The sequence below is a fragment of the Platalea leucorodia genome (assembly GCF_965183815.1).
Source record: "Platalea leucorodia genome assembly, chromosome: 7".
NCBI lineage: Eukaryota > Metazoa > Chordata > Aves > Pelecaniformes > Threskiornithidae > Platalea > Platalea leucorodia.
In genome coordinates, this window is record NC_138829.1 from 52,746,714 (window position 1) to 52,773,607 (window position 26,894).

General features: G+C 40.5%; 1 protein-coding gene across 4 annotated transcripts in view; it reads left to right on the forward strand.

Moving 5' to 3' along the window:
• The first annotated feature begins 211 nt into the window (after positions 1-211).
• Positions 212-26,894, forward strand: part of KMT5B (lysine methyltransferase 5B) — a 32,478-nt gene continuing 5,795 nt past the window's right edge. Inside the window, exons 1-8 of one of the 4 annotated variants that reach the window (XM_082316978.1) lie at positions 212-1,266; positions 9,314-9,559; positions 10,438-10,585; positions 20,662-20,827; positions 22,187-22,296; positions 24,208-24,374; positions 25,039-25,058; positions 25,230-25,366. In XM_082316978.1, coding sequence (XP_082173104.1) covers positions 9,400-9,559; positions 10,438-10,585; positions 20,662-20,827; positions 22,187-22,296; positions 24,208-24,374; positions 25,039-25,058; positions 25,230-25,366 — 908 coding nt within the window. In that variant the 5' untranslated portion in view covers positions 212-1,266; positions 9,314-9,399. Of the gene's footprint in view, positions 1,267-9,313; positions 9,560-10,437; positions 10,586-15,810; positions 15,862-20,661; positions 20,828-22,186; positions 22,297-24,207; positions 24,375-25,038; positions 25,059-25,229; positions 25,367-26,894 lie in introns of those variants that run through there. The other 3 variants (XM_082316977.1, XM_082316980.1, XM_082316979.1) reach the window with 3 other exon arrangements.

Sequence of the window (26,894 nt, forward strand, 5' to 3'; positions counted from 1 at the left end):
TCCCCCCTCCCCGGCTGCCCCGCTCGGCGGCGCGGGGAAGGAGGTGCCGTCCCAGCCCCTCCAGGCCACGGGGGCCATTTTTAAATGCCTCTGTCAGGCAACGGCGGGGGGAGCAGGTGCCGGAGCCCAGGAGCTCCCTGAGGTGCTGCAGTTGCGGTCCCCGCCCCCTCAGGCGGGGTAGGGCGAACTGTCACCTCGCAGAGCCCAGGGCCAGGGTAGAGGGGGCACCTAAAACTTCCGCCGACGCGATAAAGACACCGGCCCGCCGCTCGCCCCCACGGCGGGGAGTCCCTCGCATTTAAAGGGCAGCTCCGGGCGGAGGGATCCCGCCGCTGCGTGAGCCGACGGGACTTCTTCCCCGCACACACAGCCAGGCGGCTCGAGCCGCGGGGTGGCCCCAGCCTTGTTTTCTCTCAGCGAAATCCTTCCGCCTGAGCGCAGCGCCGCGCTGAGCGGTCATGGGAGCTACGGGGCGCGCTGTCCCTCCTCCGCGGGCGAGGCGCGGAGGCTCGCGGGCTGGCGGCCTGCCTCTGCGCCGGCCGGTGTGAAGCGAACGCGGAGGGGGCAGGAGGCAGGGAGCGGCGCAGAGTGGGGGGGGGAGCTGGACCGTGTTTCCTTTCGATTGGTGTATCCTTCCGCGGCGGCGGGCGTACCGAGGTGCCTGTCCGCGGTGTCCCTCCGCCGCCGGGAGAGCAGGGGCAGGCGGCGTCTCCCCGGACGGGGCGAGGAGGTCGCGGGCTTCGCCAGGAGAAAGAACAAGAAACTTCAGAGCGCGGTGGCCGGCGCAGCGGCCTGCCTCTGTCGGCAGGCCGGCGGAAAGAGGGCTCCCCGCAGAGAAGAAGGAAAACGAGAAGGAAGCGGCGGCGACGGCGGCCGGTCCTCGCCGCCGCCCAGCGGGGTCTCTGCGGGGGAGCCCGGAGGACTCTTTCTCGCGGGGCTCGGCGGAGGGATCTCTAGGCGGCTCCATCCGTCGCCTCCCCCCTGCACCGCTCGCCCCTCGGCGCCGCCATCTTGGATTTTAATCCGCCATTTTTTTTCCTCCCCCCACTCGGAATTATTTTTTATCGCTATCGCTGCTTTTTTCCCCTCTCCTTAGTTTTCCTCCCCCTTCCGCCCCTCCCTCGCTCAGTCTTCGCTTCCCCCCCCACCCCAGCTTCCTCCCCTTTTTTCCCCTCGCTCCCTGCCTTTGATGATTCATTTTCCCCCAGTGGCGGCTGGGGCAGCGCCAGCGGCAGAGAGGGACCCAGCGCGGAGGGCAGCCGGGAGGTGAGTCTGTGTGTGTGTGTGTGGCTTCGTGGGGGGGGGGTCGCGACTCTCGTGGGCCGCGTGAGCAGGGTGCCCCCGCGCGTGGGAGGCGCCAGGGGCCGCCTGTCAGCGGGCGGTGAGGCGGGGGCGCCTGGGGCCGTGAGGGGGCTGTGTCCCTCAGCTGGGGGGGGCAGGCGGGGGGGGGGGCGCTCCGTGGGGCGGGCAACGCGTGGGGAGCGCGGCGCGGGAGGGGGTGTGGGGAGCCCTGCCCGCTGTCCGGCCCCGCGGCCCGGGGGCGGCCCTCCGCCGCGGGCCGGCCGAGGGGGCAGCGCGCGGGGCCGCCGGCGTACCCCGCCGCCTCGGGCAGGGGGAGGGCGGCTGTCGGCGGCGCTGACAGACGGACCCCGCGCTCCGGGGCGGTTGACCGGGGGAGACCCGTGGCCGCTCGGAGAGAGGGGCGTCTGCTGGCGGTGTCGCCTCCCCGCCGTACCTGGGGGCCGGGGAGATGGGGGGCCGCGGCGGGGCCGGGGCTTGATGGCGGCGCCGGCGGGAGGCGAGCCCTAGGGGGCAGCACGGGGCTGGGGAGGCGGCGCCGCCGCTCGGCCCGGCCCGGCCCGGCCGGCCTCGGTCCGGCTCCCCTGCCGCTGCCCGCTTCCCCCTTGGTTCGCCTCTGGGTTTTGTGCGAGTAGTTCTAGCCTAGGGAGGCGTGTGGGGAACCTGGGGAGGAAGCTGGCAGTTCCCTGGCACTGCGTGGCAGTGCCGGTGTTAAATGGTTAGTGGTCGCGACGGCATGGCTTTTCTCTGTACGGGCCGTAATAGGAGTTTTAACCCCTGTTTGTACTGCTTGGTTTTTACTAAGGTCTGTTTTGAGTGACCTTTCTGGGCTCAGAGCTTGCTGCAGGTAGATCGAAATGCCTGACATCTTGGGATTTTTTGTGATTTTTTTTTTTTTTTTCATTGGGGAATATATGCTTTAAAGGAAGGGATAAAGCACATCTTTGTCCAGCATCTATATCTTAAACTTTAAAGTCAAATTATCTTCAAAACGTTACTTTCTGAAAAAGTGGAGGTGGGGGGTGAGAGAGAGAGTACGTGGTGTTTTGTTGAGTTGTATCACAGGCAGTGTGAGAATCTTAAGCATGTAACTTGCTGTAGTTTTCTGGTGGGTTGAATTCAGTGCAGGGTGACACATACGAGATGGCAATCCGATCAGAGTGTTTAATAGTGCAACTATAAATACATAGTAGGAGGTTTTAATCAATGAGGTTAAAATGTCTTATAGAGTAAGTTCACACAGAGTCGTGTCCTGTTTCCATATCTGGTTGCTTTAGCTATAGATGCATCCTCTTCTGTTTTCATTAAAAATGAACTTTTGTCTTGAATTCTTTAAGCCTTCTTCCTTGCAAGTAACACTGTGTGAGGAAATCAAGACTTACTTGATTGAAAAATGGGATTTTTGTTTGTTTGTTTGTTTATCATGCTATTTTGTTATTAGAGCCAGATAGACACATCTCTGCTTTATACCCATTTGAGTTCACAAACTGGAAAATAGGACTTATTTAAAATAATGATTTACTGCACTGCATATTAAATGAATAAGTAGGATGATGTATCCTTGTGTACTCAGTAACAGGACTGAACAGGGCTCTTGAATACTTGTTTTGCTCTGTTAGCACTATCCTATTGCAGAACTACAATTCCCAGTATTCTTTTCACTTCAAACAGCATTGTGCTTTAATGCAACAGACAGTTGCTGAAATTAACATAGCACAGAAGTATCATACCTTACACTTACTAAACAGTGAATCCAGAGCTGTGGTTTGAGAATGTAAAGCACTTGGGAGCAGTCCCAGCTTAAGTGCTCCTGACCGCTTCCCTGACCTTGTCCCCCCACCCTCCCGTAGCATCCTCTTGTACCATGGTTCAAGCCAACAAGGTTCAGACTTTTCTGGTGACTCCCCTGATTCTGTCACCACTTGGCTCTGCAGTTGTTTTGCTGGCACAGAGGGAGACTGGCATGGAAGTGGGCGCAAGCAGGCAAGGGGGCAGCAGGGCTGCTTTGGTGTTATGCTGGTTTGATGTCTTCATTGAACTGTAGTGCTGTTTGTGCCAGACATGGTGGGGCTGCCCTGAACTGCTGGGTTCAGCTGAACGTGTGTAAGTCACATAGCTGAACTGTTCAACAGCTGACACTTTTTCTTCCCCTTTCAGTGGTCCTGCTGCTGCTCCTCCAGCACTGTATCCTCTCTTGCTCTAGTGCCCATTGGATTCTTTGCTAAACCTGCTCAGCACATGAAACCAGCAGAAAATTACCTGCTCTCCCCCCTGTTGGGTTAATGAGGTTAAACTGAGTTATGGAGAGGTCCACTGAGCTCCAGAATTGGTGGAAACGTTTGTGTGACTTGGCAAGAGGGCAGGAAGGAGGTTCTCCCTTTCCCAGAAGCAGTGAGCTTTTGGATTGTCTCTGTGAAAGTCTGCTGAACACTGGAGTTGCTGCAGTGAGTTAGGGGGATCATGCAGCATTTAGGGTGCTTTGCTCAGCCAGTTATTCAGCTTCAGCCTGAGAGGGCACCCAGTGGAGGAAGGGCGGGGGGGCGGTGGGAGAAGGGGCAGGAGCTGTTGAAGTGCTTCTGTATGTGCATTCCCTCTCTGCCACTCATTTGTACTCCTATGCTATTGCTTCTGTGCCTGCATTGTACTTGGATTAGTATCTAAATTGACACACAAAAATCATGTGGCTGCAAAAGAACTGGCACAAGAGAAAGTGGGAATGTACAGACTGGGCTATTGGTGGGGGATTGAAGCCTAGGTTTGGGTCGGTTTTGGATCCATGTGTGATCTCACAAACCTGCATCCTGGGGCTGCAGTTCTGCAACAGTTTGAACTGACCTGAGTCAGTTTTGACACAGTCTTAACAGCCTCCCACGTGCTGCTTGTGCCATGTCCGATTCTGCACTGAGCTTATTCTGAGAACTAACTAGCTGAAAAGAAACATTCAGAAACCAAGGTTTTTTCTTTTTTTCCCTGTTGGTTTAATTTGCTGAACCAGTTCATCCCAGGGGCAAAGAAAGTCAAAAGTGTCTGTGAAATCAGGTGGCTAAAATAAGCATCTGCAGGGGTGGGACTGAAGTAGCCCTTCCTAGGTAGCTTTTATCCTGTTGAGGAATTGCAGCCTCAGCTCCAGGATCTTTGAAGTCCTATGGGACCACCTGGCTTTTCTTTAAGGTACAACTTTGACTACAGAGATTATGGGGAAGTAAACTCCCAAATACCTTCTTTTTTTTGTCGCTGTCTGTGGTTGCAAAGACCTCTGTTCCATGCCTGGTTTTGCTGTGTTTTAGTATCATCAGTAATAATTTGTAGTGTAACATATAACATTATATTCCTGTTTAAAGTGACACTGTGCATTGGCTTCACACCCTTTGTAAGCCAGAAGCATTCTGTGCCTCCCTTTCCTCGCTGGCTTAATGGTACTTGTCTGAGCTGTCAAAACCAGTAACTGAAATAAGATTTGAGGCTGTTTTGAATAACTCCTTAAAGCTGTGCAAGTTTTCATTCAGCATTGATTTTGCTCAGGGTCTTTCATAGTCTTAGAAACTTGAACACTTTTTAGGAGTGGGTGAGGTTTTTTGTTTCCCAGATGGCGTGGCTGTAGTGAAATCGTCTACAGCCTGGTAATCCTATAGAAAAACTGGTTGCATAGTTTTGCTCTGCTTCCCAAATTCAAAGATCTCTTGCTGTTTTTAGAGCTATCAGTAATGAAACGTGTATTTTCTCTTGATACCATAGATTTGTCTGGAAAAGCTGAGACTGTGGTCATTGCATCTTTTGTTTTGGTTTTGTGTCCTATATTTGCTTTAGGCCACTGTCTTGTTGAGGAAGACTTTTTCCAGCTATTGTTAATTTAAAAACAAACAAAACTGGTTTAAATGTTTAAATTCTTAAAGAAAAAAAAAAATCAAGAAACCCATATTTTAGAAGGAGGTCCTTTGACTGCGTGTGTGCTGGAGACCATGGGAAAGGGGAGGATGACCCTGCCTGTTAGGAAACTTCCTAATCCTGGTGTCTTTGCCTGTGTCCTGGAGAGGGATGAACAAAATCCACTGCCTCTGTTTAGAAGCTGTCCCTGTCCTTTAAGTAATAAACATTTATATACAAAAACTGTGTTATGGAAGACTAAAATAAAGGATACTTGAATTTCTTGTGATTACTGATGTATGTGTTTGTATGGTTTAGGGTTTTATTGATACGTTTTTGTGCAGCTTTTTTCCCCCCCGACAACAAGACTTTTCTTAATTGATAGATTTCACAGATGAGAGCCCAAAACCTGGGAGGCTCAGATGGCTTTTGAGATCCATTTTAACAGCCATACGATTTCTTTACTCACGTTCATAGGGATTTACTACACTTCCCAGTATAAAAGGACTAAGGCTTTTCATATGTGGTATAAGTCTGAATAGTGCTGTTTAATCAGTCTGGTAAACACTGCTGGATAAATCTGGCTTTGTGAGTATCTTATGCGATGACAGCATTAATTGTGTTTGTGCTTCAGTTGTTGATTAGTGCTTCTTAATGTTACTGAAATGCAAATAATGCTCAGAAACTGTGTTAATAGGTTTAATAAGTTTAGAACCAGGTAAAAAAAAACTTGAGTTTTCATTTTTAAGAGTACCATTGCAATGAAATGCTAAATTCCTCAATGAGATGTGCTGAATGCGATTGAGCTATATTCTGACATTTGAGGAAATGTGCCTGTAAAAATACCATAATAGAATTATAAAAGGCAGTATAATTATAAAGAGTAGTGGTATAATTAATAAAGGGTTAAAACAGCAATGTGGACATTTATGTTGAAATAAAAAAGGTCCCTTGGCAGCTGTAATTGTGTTGATAAACTTAACAGTATAGATAAAACCAAAGTCGTAAGTGATCCATGCATGGTGTTATTATTTGATGGCGGAGCCCTTTAGCAGGAATTTCGAAGTGTGTGGAGGTGTAAGTATATTCCAGTTTTTTCTTGAATAGGAAGATGGTGTTCATCTCTTCTTTTTCTCCCTCCACTCCTAAAGGACTTGTCAGCATGAGTCTGATGCAGAAAGTGTTGAGAGCAAGTCACATCTGAAGATGTATGAAAGATCACATGGTGGTGATGAGTGGGGCATCTCTTGCTCTTTTAGGTTATCTGTTGGTGTTAGCAGCTGTGATATTCACTGGGAAAGAATCCTGTCTGTTCTGGCTTTTGATACCATCTCTTGAAAGCAGTGTTTGTGTATTGGGAGAAGTAATATAGGCTGAAGAAGCACACTTGCATTCTTCAGTTTTGTTATTTGGCTGATATTAGAAAATAAAAGGCAGCAGTAGATGGAGACAAAGGTTTTCTTGCTCATAAAGCTGTGAGGCTCAAACTGATTTTTCACAAGAATGTTTGCTAGGCTTCACTAAATGACTTTTGATTTTGCTTGGGGAGGACTTCTGTTGTCATCTATATCAGTATATTTTGCAGCAAAAGCAAGTATTTTTCCTAATGCTTAGTATGGTTTGAGTGGCCACATTCCTTCTTGCCTTTGCTATCGTACTTTCCTTGTTATTACTGTATTCGCTAGGGAGAAAGGTCTTAGCACAGATAGTACTCACCCTCCCCAAACTGGACTTAGGAAAGATCAGTTTCCTTCTTTGTGCAGGGTGTGCCTTTTTCCAGCTGAAAGTGTAGCTACTGTACCTGTTAGTTGTCAGAAACACTACCATATTAAATGTTTTTCCTCCAGATTGTTGCATGCCAGTATTCACCTACAACTAGACTTCATGGTAGATGTCATTTACCTGTACTGCTTGTGAACTGTAGCACACCACGAAGCGTAGTTCAGTCCTGGTTTACAAAGAGACCAAGACTGAATTTAGTGGAAGTCTTTAAAGTAGTTTCTGGTTTAATGCTCTTTATTACCACTGTTACAAAAAAAGGGAACGGGGTTTAATTAGAGTATAGAGAGCTGTAAAATGAATTGATTGAGAAGTAGAGGGAAGTTTGAGTTTGTCATTAAACGTTTACATGATAGTGCAGATTCTCACAGGGTAGCTGGCTTCTGAAAGAAGTTCAGGTGGGATGCTTAACAAGAAAGTTCTGGGGTTTGGGTTTTTTTGTTTTCCTTTTTAAATGTATGTTATCAGGCAAGCTCTATGAAGGGGGAAAAAAAAAAAGCCTAGTGTTGTCTAGTACAGGTTTAGCTGCAAGATTTCCAAGGTTGTTTGTTTTTTTTTTTAGAGATACTGTGTAAAGATGTCTAGTTCTATGTATAGCTAAATGCAACAAATAGGATTTTCCCTAGCAAATTTTAAGTGTATGATTTGTTTTCTGAAGGCTGTATCTGGTAACTTCCTAAAGAATTTTGTCAGTATGCAGAGCGACTTTTGCATTCTGGTAGTCAAACTGTTCAGTTCCAGCTCTGCTAAAGAGCTATGTTAAAGCTTGCCGGTCCAGTAAAATAGACATTTAGACCTTTTTTTTTTTTTTTTTTTTTTTTTAAATCTTGAGGTCAAAACCAATCCCTTCTGTCACCAGCAGCAAGAAAATTCCTTGTCCACTGAAATTATCTCAATTCTTTTTCTTTATATTGAGGCAGTAGATCAGCCAGCTTTTCCTCAGTATGATTCTTTTACACTTGTCAATAATCTTACTGTCTTTTTGTGACAATTTGTAAAAGGCTCTAAAACCTATGGATTTCTGGATGATAGTTCTAGTAAGATGTTTTGAGCCAATACATCTGTTAAGTCACTTGTCTCTACAGTTTTTCTCTAATACCTCAATCTTCTGAATCTTTGTAAGTAACTTAGTTACTAATTATCTGGCCATAAATATTTCTGTAGCTTTAAGTAGCTGGATCACATAGGTGTTTAACAGAAATCCAGTATTTTGCTACTCTTAACTGATTAAAAACAGAATTTCTACAAAAGACACTATTTCAAAACATCTGTTAGTTTGTTGCAAATTTCTTCCATCAGATTGAAATGCCTGTTAGGTGATGCTTGTTATCTGTTGTGAGCAGAGGATTAACACTCTTTTTTTTTTTAAACAACAGTAAAAAGAAAAGGCACAATTTATTTCATTATGAGGAAGCAGTAGGGAGGAGGATGAATTAAAACTGAGTAAATGAATTACTAATGCATAAATGCAATTGTAAAATAATTGTGTAAATCAGAGTTGGATTTTTTCTTGCAAGTTATATAGAGCGAGACACAAGCTTGCTTATAATTATTTATGCAAAAGGCATTCAGGCTGTAGACAAAAACTAGCATGTGCTTTGCTGGGCATTTATGTACTGTAAAATTTCAGCTCTACTTGTGACCCCGCTTACTACTGGCCTATTGAGCCAGATGTGTTGTGACTGGTTTTTTGTTACATGGAACAGTAAAAATAGTAGCCTGGGTCCTCTAGATCATCATTGAGGGTTTTTTGAACTCTGATTTTTAAATAAAGATTTAACATCTTTACCCCACCCCATTCCAAAAATGTTGTCAGTTTTCTGGTTGGTTTTGTTGTCCCGTCCCCCCCTCCCCTTGTTTTTTTTAACAGTTCATCTTTAGTTCTTTGAGAATGTTTGTATAATGGCATTCTTTGCTGTAGAGTTCCAAACAGGTTACAGATTTTATTTATTAGGAAATATAACCTTAATTGGGTGTGTATTTGAAAATACTCCATTTTTAGAGTCACATAGCTGTGTGTGTATTTATCCGTGTGTATGTATGCCTATATAAATGCATAGGTATATTTGTGTCTATAGTTTAGCTCTTACAATAGAGTTGTCCTTAGCAATTTATCAGCTTTAGAATTCCGTCTTTGCTTCCAGATGTGGTTGTAAGTTGTAGGACAATACTTCACCTGTGGATATCTGTATTTGCAACAGTTCCCTGTACTAGTGCTAATGAACTGCTTTTCTTTCTTCCTAATGCATATGCAGATCACCATATTTCCTCTTCCCCCCGCCCTCCCGACTTTTTTTTTCTTTTTGTTGAAATCTATGTCTTGGAAACAGTTTCCCAGTAAGTTCTAATCATGTTTATGTTTTGCTTCCAGTAGGAATTGGAACTGAAATTATTCATCCACTTCTCCAAGCCTTTTGAAAAGTGACTAAATGCAACTGAGTCAGATTGTCTGTGGGAATGAAGTGGCTGGGAGAATCCAAGAACATGGTGGTGAATGGCAGGAGAAGTGGAAGCAAGTCGTCTAATGACCATGCGCAGAATCAGACCAAATTGCAGCATGCAGGAAAGGAGAATCCGAAGACAGGCAAAAATGGAGTTGAGAGAAGATCAAGTAGATGTATGTACATGTTTATGCAGCTTAGTACTGTATGTGATTCATCTGTCGATTTGCAAGTGGGGCTTCTGTCTGGTCTTAATTCATGAAGCAGGTCTGCATTCAGCATGTAGCTATCATCAGAAGTATTAATTATGTTTGTATTTGTTGGATGTGTTAACCCACTTCAGGAATATAGATCTTTTCAGATCGGTTTAAAAGTTATGTGAGAGAAACTGGATGTAAATTAATTTTGAACTGGTATAAGTATAAAATACATGATTGGCACTAAGTGAGAACTAGTGTGACTGGAAGTGGGTAACATGTAATTTGAATTACTAGCCCAACTTTTAGTGAATGCACATGTAGAAGTAAACCCCATTTTGAATGAAGTCACATATATCAATAGTCATTATGGAATGTTTTTAAGGAACATGCATTTTTATTTTTGCTATTAGTCTGCAATGAAGGACTAAATACAAATTCAGAGTGAGTCCTTTATTCAGATTTTGGGAAAATCACGTTTGATATTTTCATGGCTTCTTCATATTTATAGGTCAGAAATTTTAAAGGCAGGCATGACTGAACTGTGTAGTCTGGAAAGATGCTTGTAGTTGGGGAGTGGAAGAGAGAAGGAAACCAAAATTAATTAGACATGCATAAAATATATTCTAAACTACTTTCTCCATTGGCTGCTACATAAATGAACAAAAGCAAGAGTAAAAAATTAACTGTGCTCCTGCTTCTTCAGGTATTTTATCATCTTACTTAAAAAAAAAAAAAAAACCACCAAACAAAAAAAACCCCACAATTGTCTCCAGCCTGTGGATGGCTGTCCCCAAGTGTAGCTGGGCTTTATAACATTCCTTAAGGATGTCTAATTTATGCTCTCTTATTTGCAGGTAGCGGTGCTTCGGGATTTGAGGGTCAAAGTCGTTATGTGCCTTCCTCTGGAATGTCTGCCAAGGAACTGTGTGAAAATGATGACCTAGCAACTAGTTTGGTTCTTGATCCCTATTTAGGTTTTCAGACACACAAAATGAATACTAGGTAACTTGTCTTTATTTTTCTGGAAAAAAATTGATGATCTTGGTTGATGTAATCAGAGCAAAACTGGAATTTCTTGCATGTTTACAAAAGTCTGAAAAATAGCAATTTGTGAGTAGCTTCCACCTTTAAAATGGTGTTGCATGTGAGATTGGAACTCGGAGCTCTGTAGCAGCGTGCATTTGTAACGCTGTCATAGGTCTTTCTATTAGCCCTCATGCATGTTTATGCTGTAGAACAGGTTGTTAATGGACACTGTTTCCTACTTTAAACAGTTAACTAATCGTAAGTGTTAAACCATTAGTCATTCGAAAGATTTCAAAGGCAGAAGTTAGTGTTTGGGGACTTTTCTGTTTATTTCATGTGCCTGGGTACACTTTTTTTTCCTCCTTACTCTTATGACATCACAAGAAAGATACAGTCCCTGACCACTTCAGTGTTGGTGCCGCTTGATCTTAAGTTCTTGCAGACTCGTGCTGAAGGAATGCTACTCAGACATGTCTGTATGTGTAAGACAAATTAATGTGCACACTGGGAACTTGTTTACCAGAATTACATATACTTTAGCACTGTTATGCACCTATCTGAATGCGTCTGGTCTAAATTCAGTGTGGTCTTAGGGTTTAGTTGTTGCACGCTTCTTCCTGTTTTACAGATGTACCACTGATGATAAGTATATCCTGTAGATCTCTATTAAGCTTTCATTTGCATACAACATCTGCATTGCTAGCTTAATGGAGAAGCTATATATAAATGATAAGTTTCTAAGGACAGGGATTGTGTGCTTATTATTGTATAATAGTAAGAGCTGGGGTTTCCAGGCAGCCCATCATGGGAAACAGGCTGCTCAACCCTTCAAACTGTTGCTGTGGCTATTTTTAAAGAAGAACAGTTTACTTGTGTAGCACAGTCACATAACCAGAGTATCAGTTAAATAGATTTTTGTATGTATGTAACAAGCTGATTGCTTCAAAAATGACTGCTGGATTAATTGGTGTTGTCACGTAACATGGTTGCTGGTATAACCTGACAGCATGAGTTGCACATGAAATTGCAGCAGTGTGGTCCTAATAACTGTAAAGACTTACTCCAAAGAGATTTTTCTTTTCCGCTGGAGAGTGCAACATCCATCTTTAAGAGGAATGCTTGAGTTCTTCCTGTTCCCTCCATGCTATTGGTTACAACAGCACATTGTGCCCAAAACAGTGTCTAGGTAGATACTCTTATAGTTCAGTTCGGAGTGTCTTTTTATTTCCAGCAGTTAATTGAGCTAAGTATATATGCTCAAAAGACTTTGTTTTGTGGCATGAATGGTAGTCTACAGGTTATGCACAGGTAGTTAATTCTTACGCTTTTTGTTAAGGAAATGATGTACTCATGGTTTAATAGTTGGAGAAGCTACTTTCAGAAATGTTGTTTTCTGCTGATATGTTTTCAACACCTAAAATACTTTTTTAATTACTAATTTCAATCAAAAGGCTACACAAAGGCTATCATCATGTATTTCTTCCTTTCTCAGACTTGGAGAACAGTTACAGGCAGTCTTCAAGGACAATAGTTAATAATCTTGGAGCACTATGGGAAATACTTAGGTGAGGCTTACAACTTCTACCAGAAACACATCTTCTTGCCTCTTTCATAATGTCCTATTGAGAGAGTTTCTATTGTTGGAATGAATTAAAATAAAGGTATCAGCATAGTTCTTGTTTATCTTTTTTGGTACAGTGATGACATCTGCTTGTTATTGTAGCTGTGATGCTTAGATAATCTTCCTTCCATCTAGTAAGCTGTAGTCTTTCTAGAGCTCCTGAGATTTATTGTTGTTGTATGGCTTTGAGGGAAGACAGAGGGAAAGCAAATATGAAAAGACTAGACCGTTTTCAAAATACCAGATGCCAGTACCCAAATGCATGATTGTAGTAGAAATTAAGGTTTACAGCTTACGTTTGGGCATCTTCTGCTTCAGTATGATGAAGTCATGTTAGTTACATAGTGTGTTTATTGAGGTGTGCTTAAAATAAAACAGCCATTTATGATGGCAAGCAAATATTTCCTGTTCCCTTGTTCTGATTTGTTTGAAGACATGCTGTGGAAGTGATGGTGCCAGCATTCTGCTTTGCTGTTGGAAACACGTAAGAGGTTTGTATTTTTGCAACTAGCAGCCCAGCGTAAGTTGATGGCCACTTACTGAAGTTGTACTTTACCTTACCTCTGGAAGCCAAGTCTGTATTTTTGTATGTATAAGTGTCTTCTATATAAGCATGTTCTGTACTTCATTCATTTCTTTAGTTGAGGAGTTTGTAAAGACCTCTTGTTTTGCTCAGAATATGTTGATTAGGGGGAAAAAAACCTTCATAACATTCTAGTAAAATATCTAGATTATTGTTGGAATGTCTTTGTTTTCCATCTTCTTTATACTGAATTAATGATCTTATGGTAGAGTGGTGATAAGAACATGATTGTTACTTTTCTTTTTTTTCTGGAGGCCATAAAAATAAAGTCCTGCAGTTCCTGAATGCCTTCTATCTTGGGATTTGGGCTATTAGCTCTGTAAGCTGTCAAGTCAGTAATGTCTGAAAGAGCTGAAGACTAGTTCTCAAAAGATAACTATCAGATCCCCTAATGAGTTTGTCCAGTGTTCCTCTGAAATATCTTCTTGTCACCAGGGATTTGACAGACAGCATAAAATGTAGCTCTGGAAATGTCTTCAGTGGCTTTACCCGAAAGTAACTTTTTTTCATCCTCTTGGATTTCCAAGAGAAAGCAGATTGTTTTCGGAGATTCTGGCCCTCTTTACAGGCCCTGTGGTCATTCTTTCATCAAATTGGTAGCTCTTATCTTGACAAAATAGCAGGTTAGCAGTTAATAAAAAATATGTTAGGAAGTATAATCTTGCCAAGTATAGCTGTTCCAAGAGGTTTTGTTCCTGTTATATCGGGCTTTTTTTTTTCTTGTGACAAAGGCTATCCTGGCTGTAAGATTTACTTAGTCTTTACTTAGTCTTGCATGCCTGTCCTTTTTGTAAAAACAAAACTGTTTTTGCAAGCTATTACTTCCTCGGTTGAAGGTTGTCGTAACACTAGAGATTAAAACTGACACTTGTAAAAAGCCAAGTGAATTCTTGCTTATCTTACCATCTCTCATTTTCAGATGATTTTCCCTAGGCTGAGCGCAGAATCTTGAAGTTGCATGCCTTAATGGCTAATCCACTCCTTACTATCTTGCATACAAATGTGTTAGTATTTAAATCTTAAGCCAGACTCCTGATCATACTGCTGCTGTTGCCAGTCACTGTTGTTTCCTGGTTCCCTAATGCACCAGCATAATGCTAGGGAATACTGAGAGTAGTTCCAATGTCTTTGTAAGTTTGCAAGTGATTTAGGAAGTCAAACACATTGTAGTCTGTTGTAGGAGAATCTAGGGGTTTTTCCTAACTCCATATTGCTGCTTTCAGTGAGGTTACAAACTAGTGTGTGGTGCAGGTGGTTTTGTCTGATAATGTGAGACTAAAGGACCAAGCTTTAGGAATTTCCGTGTCTTCCATAGCAAACATGAAATGTTTGGGGATGATATATGGGAAGCTGCTTTCTCTCAACACTGCGCCAAGAGCAATTGCTGGCCTTGGTTTAAACTGTCAGTCATTCCTGAACTTGACAGGGTATGTCACTCTTTGTCCCTTAGAGTCACCGTTGAGTAGCAAAGACAAAAAAGGCAAAGCAGTTCTGTATCACTTGCATTCATGGGTCTGTGCTGAATCTCTTCTGTGCTCCTTAGCTCATTTCAATATAATGATTAAAGGGCTCAGTATTCATCTTGAATGGGGTTTGGAGGTAGAACAAGTTATGTGGCTTCTGCTAAATAAGGTTACGTGGCTGTATAGTTCAACTTCAGTGTTGTGGCACTATGGAGATACTGGATTAGAAGTACACAGCTCTTACATAGTGACACCCTGTTTCAAAACGAAGGTTTTACATTTTTTCAGACCTCAGTGTCTGTGTACTTTGCAAAATGATTTTGTTTTACTTTTGTGTAAAATCTGCTTTCTCCATTTTTTAAATTTTTGCTGATAACTAAAATCCTTTAGCTTGCTCATGGTTGTCTTCCTTCACTCTGTGTAATCACACAGTGATTACATTGGAACTAACTGTTTTGCTGCGGCTGAATGTTTTGGATTTAAAAAAAAAAAAAAATCACAACCAAACCCCCACCCAAACAACCAAACCAACACCCACCACCCTACTTTTACACAGTTTTTCTGGTTGCACCTTTAACTTCAATAAAAGGTGTTATATCTCCAAAAGATGGAGTGGCTTGCATACAGTAGTCATGGTAACTGCTAAATTAACTTTACCCTGTGGAGTGTCAGTATACAAATGAAGGAAAGTGTCGGGGAGGGTTTTGTGTTCCCCATATTTATTTTTAAAAAGCATTTATTTGCTAACCATATTAAGGAGAATGAATTATGCAGCTATTAGAATTTTCTTTACTTATATTCTAGGCTGTATTGGAGTTTTGACCACACTGGTATGTGTATAGTTTCAGTTCAAGAAGTTTAAGTAATGTGGATTACTTTCTTTATTAAAAATGCCGTTTTGAACTCTGGCCTTTAAAGAACATGTTTGGGTTTTTTTGGGGTTTTTTTTGTTGTTTTTTTTTTTCCCCCCCCCGGATAACAGCACTGTTGATTAAACACAGAACAAGTTGATTTTTATATAACTAACTTTTAAATAAGATACTCAAACTACAGGGTTGGGCGGGGGGGGAAGCCGTAAATGTATGTTAACTAAATAAATTATTTCCACTTATAAGTAGATGGTTTTCAACTCTTGTTGTGCTATCTTGAATGCTTAACAGCCTTGCAGTTTTAGCTTTTGTGCTGAATCTCTGGTATTAGATGAACAGTAACTTGTTGTCTATCCATAGCCACTTAAATAAAAATATCATCTGGACAAAGTGCCTGTTGTTAAGAGGCTAATGGGATGCTATGTTTCGATAAATTCACTCTTCTTGATGTTCCCTAGTCAGAAGCTAAGAAATAGGTTTAGAAGTGTAACTCTCTATCATGCACTGGTACGCTATGTGGAGTTCCATACTGGATCTCTTGCAGGATCAATTTATCCTTTTTGTTCAAACTCACTGCTCTCAGTGACTGAGACTGAGCAAGGTACTGTGCTTCTGAACTTACCAGAAACTCTCCTTTAACTTCCTTTATAGGCAAGCATCTCACTGACCTTTGGCTTTATACCTTGGAGTTTCAAGATTCTTTAAGTATTCCCGAGGTAAGAGAAACTTGAGAGAGAGAGAAAGAGCTTTGCTTCCCTAAGCCATTTTCCTACATCTTCCTTATTGAGACCACCACAGTTTGCCCTTAACTGGGATAAGATCATCTTCTATCTGATTTTGAAATTGCAATAGCCATAGCTTTTTTGAATCTTGTTGACTAGGAAAAAATAAATATTTCCTAGGGAAGTGTGAAAAGTTTCTGTTCTGCAGCTTGTCAGGAAGAAGGGCTATTATTATTTCTTTAAAGATACTATGATAGCCGAGTTTTTCATTCTTAGCTTACTTTTAATGACAGACTGTTTTGTGGCAGACTCCATGTTCTGTGAGACCTGACCCCTGAAGCTGTTTGTAGGGTGCCTCAAGGAGTCTGTGCCTGTCAGCAGATTCAAACACCAGAGTGTCTTGTTCAGTTTCCATGATGGAATCTAATAAAGATACTGTTCATAGGAGATAACCAGAAGTCTGGATAAACAATTCTGATTTTAATTGACTCTCTGTTTAGCAACTGGGTTGGCTGGTTTGTTTTGTTGGTTTTCTTGTGCTCTTTCTATCTCTCTATTTCTCTTCTTTAAACTAGTCTCCTATTTTACGGACACTTACAAGCCAGTTTCTTTGGCTCGGTTTATATATATACATTTAGCTGTGGGGTTGTTTCAGGCTCTCTTCATGGTGGTGCTCAAAAAGAGTCATGTAGACTCTTCCAGAAGGTGCGTAAATTTTTTTAATGTCATGTGTAAATGAGGAAGCCCTGTAACACCAAAATGATAGTGTTTAAGGTTGCTTCTCAAAACCGATTGGCTTTTTGGTAGGTAGTGCTGGGAAAGACTAGTGAATAAACTGCTATTTCATGATACTCCTGGGAGAAGTGAAGCGTCTATCAGCAGACCCTCAAATTCTTAAGGAATGCTCAACTTCTAGGCTTTCTTGGCATATTGGCTTCTTCAGTGTCTCAAATCAGAAGGTACTTTTTAAAGTATATATGGAGATACACCTGTGAAAGTACTGAAGCTTTCATGAGGAGTCTGGGTTGTAGTGTTCTGGATTTGCTCGTAAACTTCGTATTTTCTCAGTGCAGTTTACATGTACTGTTGAACTGTGAACAACTCAGGCTCAGGGTGCAAAGTGTCATTCTGTTTTATTGATTTGGGAACCCTTGAAGTGAAATGCTGTACATCATGATGTTGGTTTCCAGCATCTTTCCATGTATTTGTGGACACTTCTTGCTTGTTTGGATTCCTGCTTATCTTTTCTCATTATCTCTGTCTTGTCACCATGTAAAAAATATCAGTACAGCTTTTTGATAGAGGTGCTGCAGCAGGTCCTTGCTGTTAATTTTTGAATGCTTGGGTGTCGAGAGTCATGTTCTTTGAAAAACCCAGTTGCTGTTCCAAGTTTCAAATGCCTGGCATACAGTGTAACATTCATCTGACCTTTTAATGTTTTGGGGTTTTACAATCTCTTCACCCGCTTCCTGTTGCCAGCCTTCTTTTTGGCCTTTTCAAGACTTGGGCATACACTAACTATTATACTTCTCAGGAATGCTGTTACATGAGTTTCTGCTAGACATTTAAAGGAATTCCACCAGCAGTGTGGAATGCCTGAGATGAGAACCCATAGAAACACCTGCTGAATGTGATCCATGGATGTATGCGGGTGACTTTTAAAAGGGTTGGGGCCAGGTTCTGAGCTATCTAAAGTTGCTAGTCAGGTAGACATCTAATCAGCCTCTGAGAATGGTATGTTGTGAAAGACCTGAAATACGAGCGTTGCTTTGGGGCTATAAGATAGACTTCTAATTGCTAGAAAATGTAGGGTGTTGATTCTTTCTCTGTAGCTCTTGTGAGCCACTGTTTAAGCTTAACATCTGCCCTGCTTTTTTGTTTTATTCTTCCCCCCCCCCCCCCCCCACTGGTGGTTGAGTTGGGATACTCCTTTCTTTAGCTAGCCTAGACCAAGCTGCTTCTTGATGATAAACAAGTATGATTATGTCTATCAGCACATATATTGCCTGTCTCAGGTGCTAATGCAATTTTGAGCGTGATGGTTTTTCCACCTGTCTTTGCTCCTGCAGGTCACTTAGCTAAAAAATAATTGGTGCATTTCAACATATAAAATGTAAGGGAGAAGGCGATCATTCATTTAGCCCTGCAAGAATAGACATAGCTGAAGACCAATTTTAGCTGTAAATCCTGTGGCTTTTCCTCCTATAATGTTTGCAGTTAAAGATGTAAACAAATTGTTGACCTGTCGTGTTTGTGCATAGTGGTGTGCTTTGTACTTCTCATGATGTAAGTACAGTTGGGTCCTTGTTGGGAAGACTGTTTCTGATTGAAACTGAAAATGAGAGCAAGTCCTATTCTGAAATTAGTCAGGTTCAGTTCAGGCTGTATCATTTTAAATTCCTTTAATGTCTGAGGAAGCTCTGTGAGTTATGACTATCAAATCTGGGAGAAGTCTTTCTGGTTTGGGGAGAACTGGGAGGTATTCTCCTTGTATCTTACTGGCAAGTCAAGGGAGACTTTGCTGTGCTACAGAACAGAAATAATAACGATCATGTCATCTGTAGTCTGAAGGGAATTTTCTTCCATAATGAGGTCTCAGCAGCTTATTAGGCAGTTAGCTTTTTGGGGAGATGGGTTAAGTATATTCTTTAGTAAAGAACTTGATTTGAAACTTGTTGGCATGGTATGTACTACAATTCTAAGTGGGCATCTGTTTCTTGCCTGACTCTTGCTATCTTGTTAGATGTTATCCCAGCCAGAAGAAAACTTATCTAATGTCTTCTCAGAACTCCTTACTGTATCTTCTTGCCTGAAAGCACACAGGTTTATGCTGATAATTTTTGCCATACTCAAAAAGATCTAAAAGATTGCTTAGTCATTATATTACAAGGAAGTTTTTCAGATGGAGAATGCGGAGAAGATGTGTAAAAGCCATAGCATGGAACACTGATAACCTGCACTGCTGCTGGAAGTGATACTGCTGTTAGGAGGTCTTTCTTTATTGTATTAGGGTCATAAATACAGCATTTTACTCCTAATGAAGGAACTTGAATCCTCATCATGATTAGTTATTTCTGATTAAACTCCTACTATTTTACAAGGTGAAATAAAATTGGGATGTGCAACACTTAAGGTGTTTTGTTTCCTTCATACAAGTTGCATGGTAGAAGCAAATCTTATTTGGTCATCTGAAAAGTTACTTGCAACATTCAGTGTTCTAAAATCAGGATAAGTGATATGGTAACTTAAAAAAACAGGGTATCAGTGAGGGAGTTGGTGAGGTTTCCTTCCACCAACTTCAAGAGTTTATTTCCCCTTGTTTACTTCTGTCATTAAATACAGACTTCATTTGGTAAGTAAGAGGAAATAAAATCAGCATGGTAACACACTTCAAGCAACAAGTAATGGGGCTTAGTCTTACGGATTTAATCAAAAGCTGTTAGCTTGTTTAAAACTTTTGTCATATGCCATGTAAGCAAAAGGTGCAAGTTGTGAAAGGAGCTGCAGAAAATTGTTTCTCATGACCCTAGAAAATTTTTATCTTCATGAAGAGTCCCCTGGGATGTGCCATACACTTAAAAGTACACGCACCCCACCTTTGCCCCAAAGTGGAGCATATATGGGTATGTGCTCAGTCAAAGGCAATTTATAGAGATTGGACATAATCTCTAATTAAGTTCTGCTTTCCCTTGCTGGTTTTGCAGCTCAAAAATGGAACTCCTGCTTCTTGCAATTGTATGGTTTTGTTTTTTGTTTTTTTTTTCTGTAACTAGTTTTTTCCTGTTGAAGATACGAAGGATAGTTTTTCTCAGATCTCAAGCTTTGGGAAGAAGGCAGAATTCTCTGCTAATGTACAGGGGTTTATTTTCATATTTTACCTACCCATGATTTTCAGCTAGCTGTTTTCTGTAGCCAGTATTTTAGGGAAAAATTCTTACAATTGCACTAACTTGTCGAACTTCAGTCTTCCACAGATATCGTATCTATGCTGTGTGTTACTATTTATAGATACTTCTTGTATAGTCATTGAGGTGTGTTTTATATGAAAGCAAATGTTAAGTTTGCAATCTACATAAACCCATATAGTGGATTTGTCAATATAATAGGGCTTTGGGTTGGGCAAAAGTTGATTTGAAATGCTCTTCAAGATAGTTGTGCATTTTTTCTGTTTTGAGATTTCTTACTCAGTCTTTTCAGTTGCGCTGTCTAATTGTTTGCTCCCTATTTTAAAAAAAATAGTGTAGTATGTGAGGTTGTAGAGGGCTTAAATTTAAATTCACACACATGGATGCTGCTGCCCAGCCCAGCTACGAAAGCCAGAACTCTGCATAGATCCCTTGATACCAGTGTTAATTAGGAAACTTACAGCGTCCAGTTTATTTGCTGGATTGTTTTACACATGCACTTTTAATGATAGTAAATTTATTAAGAAAGTAAGGACAGTAACGCTTGTATTAGTTATTTAGCTGCTTTGTTCCAAATGATAGGCATTGAAAACTGTGAAACGTTATTCTGTGTTGGTTAATCTTATCAGAGATTTATTTTATAAGTAAATTGTGCTTCTCTGCAGAATGGAGGGTTTTAACATTCCAAGTGGTATGCTTGGCTTTACCTTACCTCTACCATTACCTCAGGAACTGAGGGCCTATGATTTGAGTACAAAATGGTCAGTTTCTTTATGCTAGGAGTTAAATATTTATATGGCTAACAAAAGAATTCTGTGCTGCGAGTAACTGCAAGGAAAAATTGAGAATGAATAACAGTGGACTGGAATAGCTTTATTCTTTATTTCAGATTTCGACCTATTAAAGGAAGGCAAGAAGAACTAAAAGAGGTGATTGAACGTTTTAAGAAAGATGAGCACTTAGAAAAAGCCTTCAAGTCCTTGACGTCAGGTGACTGGGCCCGGCACTATTTTCTTAACAAGAACAAAATGCAGGAAAGGTTGTTCAAGGAACATGTAGGTGTATTTGTAATTAATGTGCTTTTTCAGATGGTTGAAAGGCTAAGAAAATGTAAAAATTTCTTAGGAATGTAGCAGTAGTAAAATAAAGTAATCCACTGCTCTTTTATATGCTATTTGTTTGGTTGCTTTCTAACAGAAACTTCCTTTGTTTTTTAAAACCCAGCTATCTTCCTCCCCCCGCCCCTTTTTTTTGAGTTAACTTACCATTGCCTTGTATTTAATAGATATGTAGAAAGGAAAACACATTTGGGTCTTTTGCTGTTGGCTTAAGTCATAAGTAGAAGAGAGAAGACCTACTTCCAAGAGACAAGAGTTTCAAGGACTTCTTTCATTCTTTGGAAGGCTCCCCTCCCTGCCCCCTTTTTGTTTGGTGTTTTGTTTTTGTTTTGTGTTGGGGTTTTTTTGTTTGGTTGGTTTTTTTTCTTACAGCTATTGTAAATCAAACTGTGTGACAAGGAAGGGTAAAGGAAAAGGGAGAGAAGCCTTGCTACCTCAAAATACCTCTTTTGTTTTGGGTGTAGAGACTTTACGTGGGAGTGTTATTCCTCTTCCTCCACTTCCACACCCCAGATCCATTTTAGCATAAAGGTTGTTGACTCTCAAAGTTGCAAGGAAATCATAGGGGTTTTTTTACTTAAAAAAAAAACCCAAACAAACAAACAAACAAAAAAACCCAAAAAAACCCACAAACAAAAAAAAAAACCACCAAAAAACTCACAGCTCCTTCAGGAATGAATACATTGTTTTCAGATACAACCAAAAGGAATTTGGCCTAAAGTGCATCAAATCTAGCAGTGTAGAAAAAAATTGGCAACAAATTCTGCTTTCCCAAAGTGTTTTTTGAGTAGTACAACCACACTTTATCTAAAAAGAATTGATCCAGCAATCCCTGAATTCACTATCTAGCTTTGTCATGGAAGTAATATTTTTTTCAGAACTGGAAAAAATAAAATTAGATCCTCTAGACTGTTAGGTTGCAGTGGTTCTTAAAGGTCTGAGAAGAATTCTTGAATGCAACTATTCAGTGACTTTAAGAAGAAATTATCCATTTTCTTTGGTTGGGCCAGTTTTGTACCATTTGAGGCATCTTTTATTTTTTTTAAACTCTTTGGATAGTCATGTTATCCATGTGAGGATTCCTGCAAGTCACTCTGAAGAAATAAGATTAACATAATGTGTATAGCTAAAATTTATAATCAGAAATGCATTTCAGCAAACAACATCCAGTATGGCAATATCCATTTTTTGTGTGGTTTTTTTTGTGCAGTTCACAGACTTTCATTATTTTATAAAAAGTTCCTCACTGCTTTTGTTTTGCTTGTAACTGAAAAGTAAGGTTTTCTTTCATTGCAGGTATTTATTTATTTACGAATGTTTGCAACTGACAGTGGGTTTGAGATACTGCCTTGTAATCGGTATTCTTCTGAGCAAAATGGAGCCAAAATCGTTGCAACGAAAGAATGGTAAGAAATATAGTTTACTGTTGCATTCTATTTCTGTGAATTATTTTGACAGATTATAAGAAAAGATATTTTAAAAGTATAGTTTAGAATTAAAACTGCAACCAGTGAAAAACAAAGTTATGTATTTTTACTTACAAATTAAATTTGGAGTCTGTTTTTGCTAAGTACTTAGCACACAATACATGCATCTGTCAGTATACAAGTTTTTTTTACCTTGTTTTCAGTCAGATAATTATTTTCCTCTAATCATGAGTTGCTGGCCTCCTGTGAGAAACACAACCATGGCAAGACTCACATTATGCCAGATTTGTTATACAACAAATAATTGTGGGGGAAATGATTTTTTCACCTTTGTGAAACTGAGGGCTGTTATTTGCATATTTTGATTATGCAAGATAATCTCTCCTGGAAACACAAAGTTGGAACCCCAGTGTATTTCCCCATCTCATCTTGACACATCTGAGTTTCATTATAAGTATGTCCATGGCAGCACCAGCAGATCCCTGGGTTAATTCAGATTTTAATATAAATGTTTCCCTTCCTTTCCCCTCCCCCTACCCCCTCCAAATTTATATTTGTTTTGTTTTGTGGCAGTACATACTCATAACAGCACATCTGAGATGATGGTATGCTATTATGTGTGGGCTAAGATTGAGTGGCTAGACATCAGGCTGGCAGTGTACCAAGTAAGCATGCTGTTACTGTGGGGCTACGGCCTCAATGTGTGGGAGAGTAAGCTTTGAGAAGGCTGAGGCCAGTTTCTAGCTCTTCATGACTGTAGCTGGAAGTTCCACAATCATGATATAATCAGTATTTTTTGGGTTGGTTTTTTTTTCGGTTTGAATTCTCCCCTTGGCTGATTCTTTGGGGTTGAAGCTTTGTATTTAGGGGTGTTGAAAATGAATGAATTTTTCACGCTGAAAATCTTGAGTGACCTGAGAAGAGACCAAGGCAGGAGGACTGCTTCTTAGCCCTGCCAATATCTGAAAAACTATTGAGACTCAAAACTGATAGAGTTCTCGGTGCACTCTATAAAGGGGAATTTTGCACTTAAAAGGCTTGGCTTCTAGTTTGTGTCCTTCGTGTATATTTAGTATCTCCATTTTAATCAGTGTTAGAGTAATGTGGCCAAAATTTGGAATGGGCACTCTAAAGAGCAGTGGAAACAATGCTCTTGCAATTGCAAGATAATGGAAATTGTGCGCTTCTTCCTAGGCTGAGTATTTGATGCCTCTGATCTGCTATATTTATGATGGCAGATTGGCTGTCTGCACATGAAGGCATCATGGTTTTGTTGGTCATGGCCCGTGTCTGTCCCCCGCCAGCCCCGTGGTCTATTTCAAGGACCAGCTTGATCCTGAAGAACTACTCGTGAAAGAGGAAAACATCTTGTGTGAATTCTGGCCTTTTTTTGAGTTAATACTGGGCCTTTTTTAAGAAGCCATGGAGTTGTAAGCATCTTTGCTATGCTGTGTTTTCCTGGCCAAAGGCAGAAGTATAGGAAATGCAAACAAGAGCAGCTGGAGGAAGTCAAAATGTCTTAAGTGCTGATGGGGTGTGCACAAATGAAAAAGTCTTGCTTTTGGTTTTAACAACTGTAGAAGCTGAAGTAATCAACTCTTGTAATTTCTTGCTTACAGTCTCAGGAAATTGTAGAAACAATGGTAGTAATGTCTGTCAGAATTGATGTAATTGATTCTATACAGTAGCAGAAGAACATTTATTTCATGTCTGACAAAAAGTCTATTTAGCCTAATATCCTGTCTCTAACTGAATTAAAACATGACGTTTATAGGGGTTGAGAAATGGTTTACAAAACACTTCCTGTTATTGACAACTTTTCTTTTTGTGGAATTACTGTGTAATTTTGGCATATATATTCTTATTTTTGCTGTTCTTTTTACACCAAAGGAAACGAAATGATAAAATAGAATTACTTGTGGGCTGTATTGCTGAACTATCAGAAATGGAAGAAAACATGCTGCTGAGACATGGGGAAAATGACTTCAGTGTCATGTATTCCACACGGAAAAACTGTGCACAACTGTGGCTTGGTCCTGCTGCATTTATCAATCATGGTGAGTAGTTAGTACAGGAAGCATGTTAAAGGATGTAAGCAATTCTACTCAGAAATGTTGTTATATGTGAGCTGAATAACACAGCACCTTAGAGAAAATATCTGAATCTGGCATACTGGATTACTGTAGGACAGTCTCCTGTTGTTTTCCCAGACCAGAGCTGATTGGCTGTGAACTGGGAAACTCACAGAAGGCTCTAGGAAGTGATGCCTTCTTCCTTCACAGAGACTTTGGAACTGGCAGCTAAATTAGTGGAGCATATTTTGGGTTACCTTGAATTCTTTGTGAACTTAGTCAACAGTAATGTATTTCTGAGGTGAACGTCTTATGCCGCCTTTAACCTTCTGCACAGAAGCTTAACTGATTCTGTTGCATTTGTATGCTGAAGGAAAAGCAGGTAGGATTTAAAATAAATCGTATTACCTTAAAGAGAAGGGAAACTGAACATTTGTGATAGCATAGGGAAGAGCTCAGAAACCAAACTATATCAAAATAGGTATCTTTTGATGTATAGCTTTGTGCAGTACTAACATAACTCCCAGTATTTAGTTGAGATTCTACAGTTACTGAAGTCAGAGTGAATCCTTACTTTAGATATCTACAACTATTCATGTTTCAGGTCTTATCAACAGTTAATTGACTTTATCTTTTGGACCTTTTTCAGATTGCAGACCTAACTGTAAGGTAAGCAAGAAATTAAAAGTAAATAAATAAAGCACCCCACATTTTTTTTCCCTTTGTCCCTGCACCATTACCTCCCCAGCTGTTTCACTTTTTTTTCTTATTCAGATACTGTTCAACCTTAATGATTAATTCTCCCCTCCCCTCCCCCCCACTTCCTGTCATCTTCTCCAGTTTGTATCAACGGGCAGAGATACAGCATGTGTGAAAGCTCTAAGAGATATTGAACCTGGAGAAGAAATCTCTTGTTACTATGGAGATGGGTTTTTTGGAGAAAATAACGAATACTGCGAATGTTACACCTGTGAAAGGTATGTATTGATGTAAATAAGTTTCAAATGGAATTGGGCATATTCATGATATATTTTTTGAAACTGAAAGTCATTGATTATGAATACTCAGATTTTTGGATACATTATAATTGCTTCCTAGCTATTTGTTGGAATGATTTTTTTATGTTGTTACTGAATGTTTCCTGAGAACTCCTGTATTCTGTTTTTCTTTTGATTCTCTGTTCTAGAGATAGCCCAAAATGAGAATAACAAAAAAAAAAAAAGTGTAGATTCTTAAAAATATTTGTACTGAATAAAGTAGAATTGGAAGGAAAAGCAGTTGCAGTTTCTACGAGACCATTAGCAACTGACCCCCAACTTTTGCTCTTTTTTTGCACTAGAAAAAGCAAATTTCATTAGTGTTTTCTACATTGACCTGACGTTCTCTTCTACTGGGAATGGGCAAAGTAGTTTTCACCCTATGTTATTCGAATATGGGAGTTTGTGTATTTGTAAAGATCTACTGGTTTGGAGAGTACTTGCCTATATCTGTCTGTCGCACAATAGCAGCGAAGTTGTTGTTACATTTGTTTTTCATCTGTGCTGTCCCAACCTAGTTTCTTCACAAAATCAGTTGAAAGAATTTCATAGTTGGTTTTTGCCATGTTGAAACTTCTACCTACTGTCAGCATGGAGGCTCAACATCATTTGTGAGAGCATCACCTAGTTCCAAGGGGAACTACACGGAACTTATAACAGTTCTGTTACTGTTTGACCTAACTGTAGAGAGAAAAAAACCTATAAAGGACAAAATATTAAGCATTTTGAGAAATAGCTTAGTGCACCTACATATAAATAGTTTAATACTCCTACCTTCTTTTTTACTGCCTACTTATGTCACTAACAATTCTTGCAATTTAAGGGAAAACCTTCAGGTGTGAACCTCCAAGCTCATACGATGTTGGTAGATCATTCCAAGTGAAGGATACAGTCTCAGACTTTATCTAGAGAATTGCTAGTGAAAATGTACTTCAGTCCTGGGAGGTGTTCAATATTGAATAAATGGGCACCACGATTGTTCTTCCTTTGTTGCTTGGAGTGATATACTTCTTTTTGCTCAAGTTCCTTTGATTGTTGATTTTAATGTAATATGGACATACTTCCTCTTTCAGGACAAACCAATTCTATGTGTCTGAACATTTTCACTAACTTGTCATCTTTGCATTTTAAGTACATTAAAATGTTATATTTTAAAGCTAACGTTGGGGTAATTCTAACTTTAGGAATTTGCTTTTCAGTCACAGGGCTGTGTTACAGCAATCAAATATGAGAAATTTGAATTTAGGGCTGTTGAGCAAGGAAGAATGAGTCCTTACCAACACTGATGAGGCAACTGTTGCTTCACCACAAGAAAATCATCTTTAAGTGACCCAATTTTGACTATGCTGTAACTTAATTAATGTTAATTAATGTAATGTTAAAATGTGTTAATTTGTAATGTTAATTTGTAATGTTAAAATGCTAGACTTCTAAGAATCTGTGGGGTACATTTGGGAGCTGTGGGAAG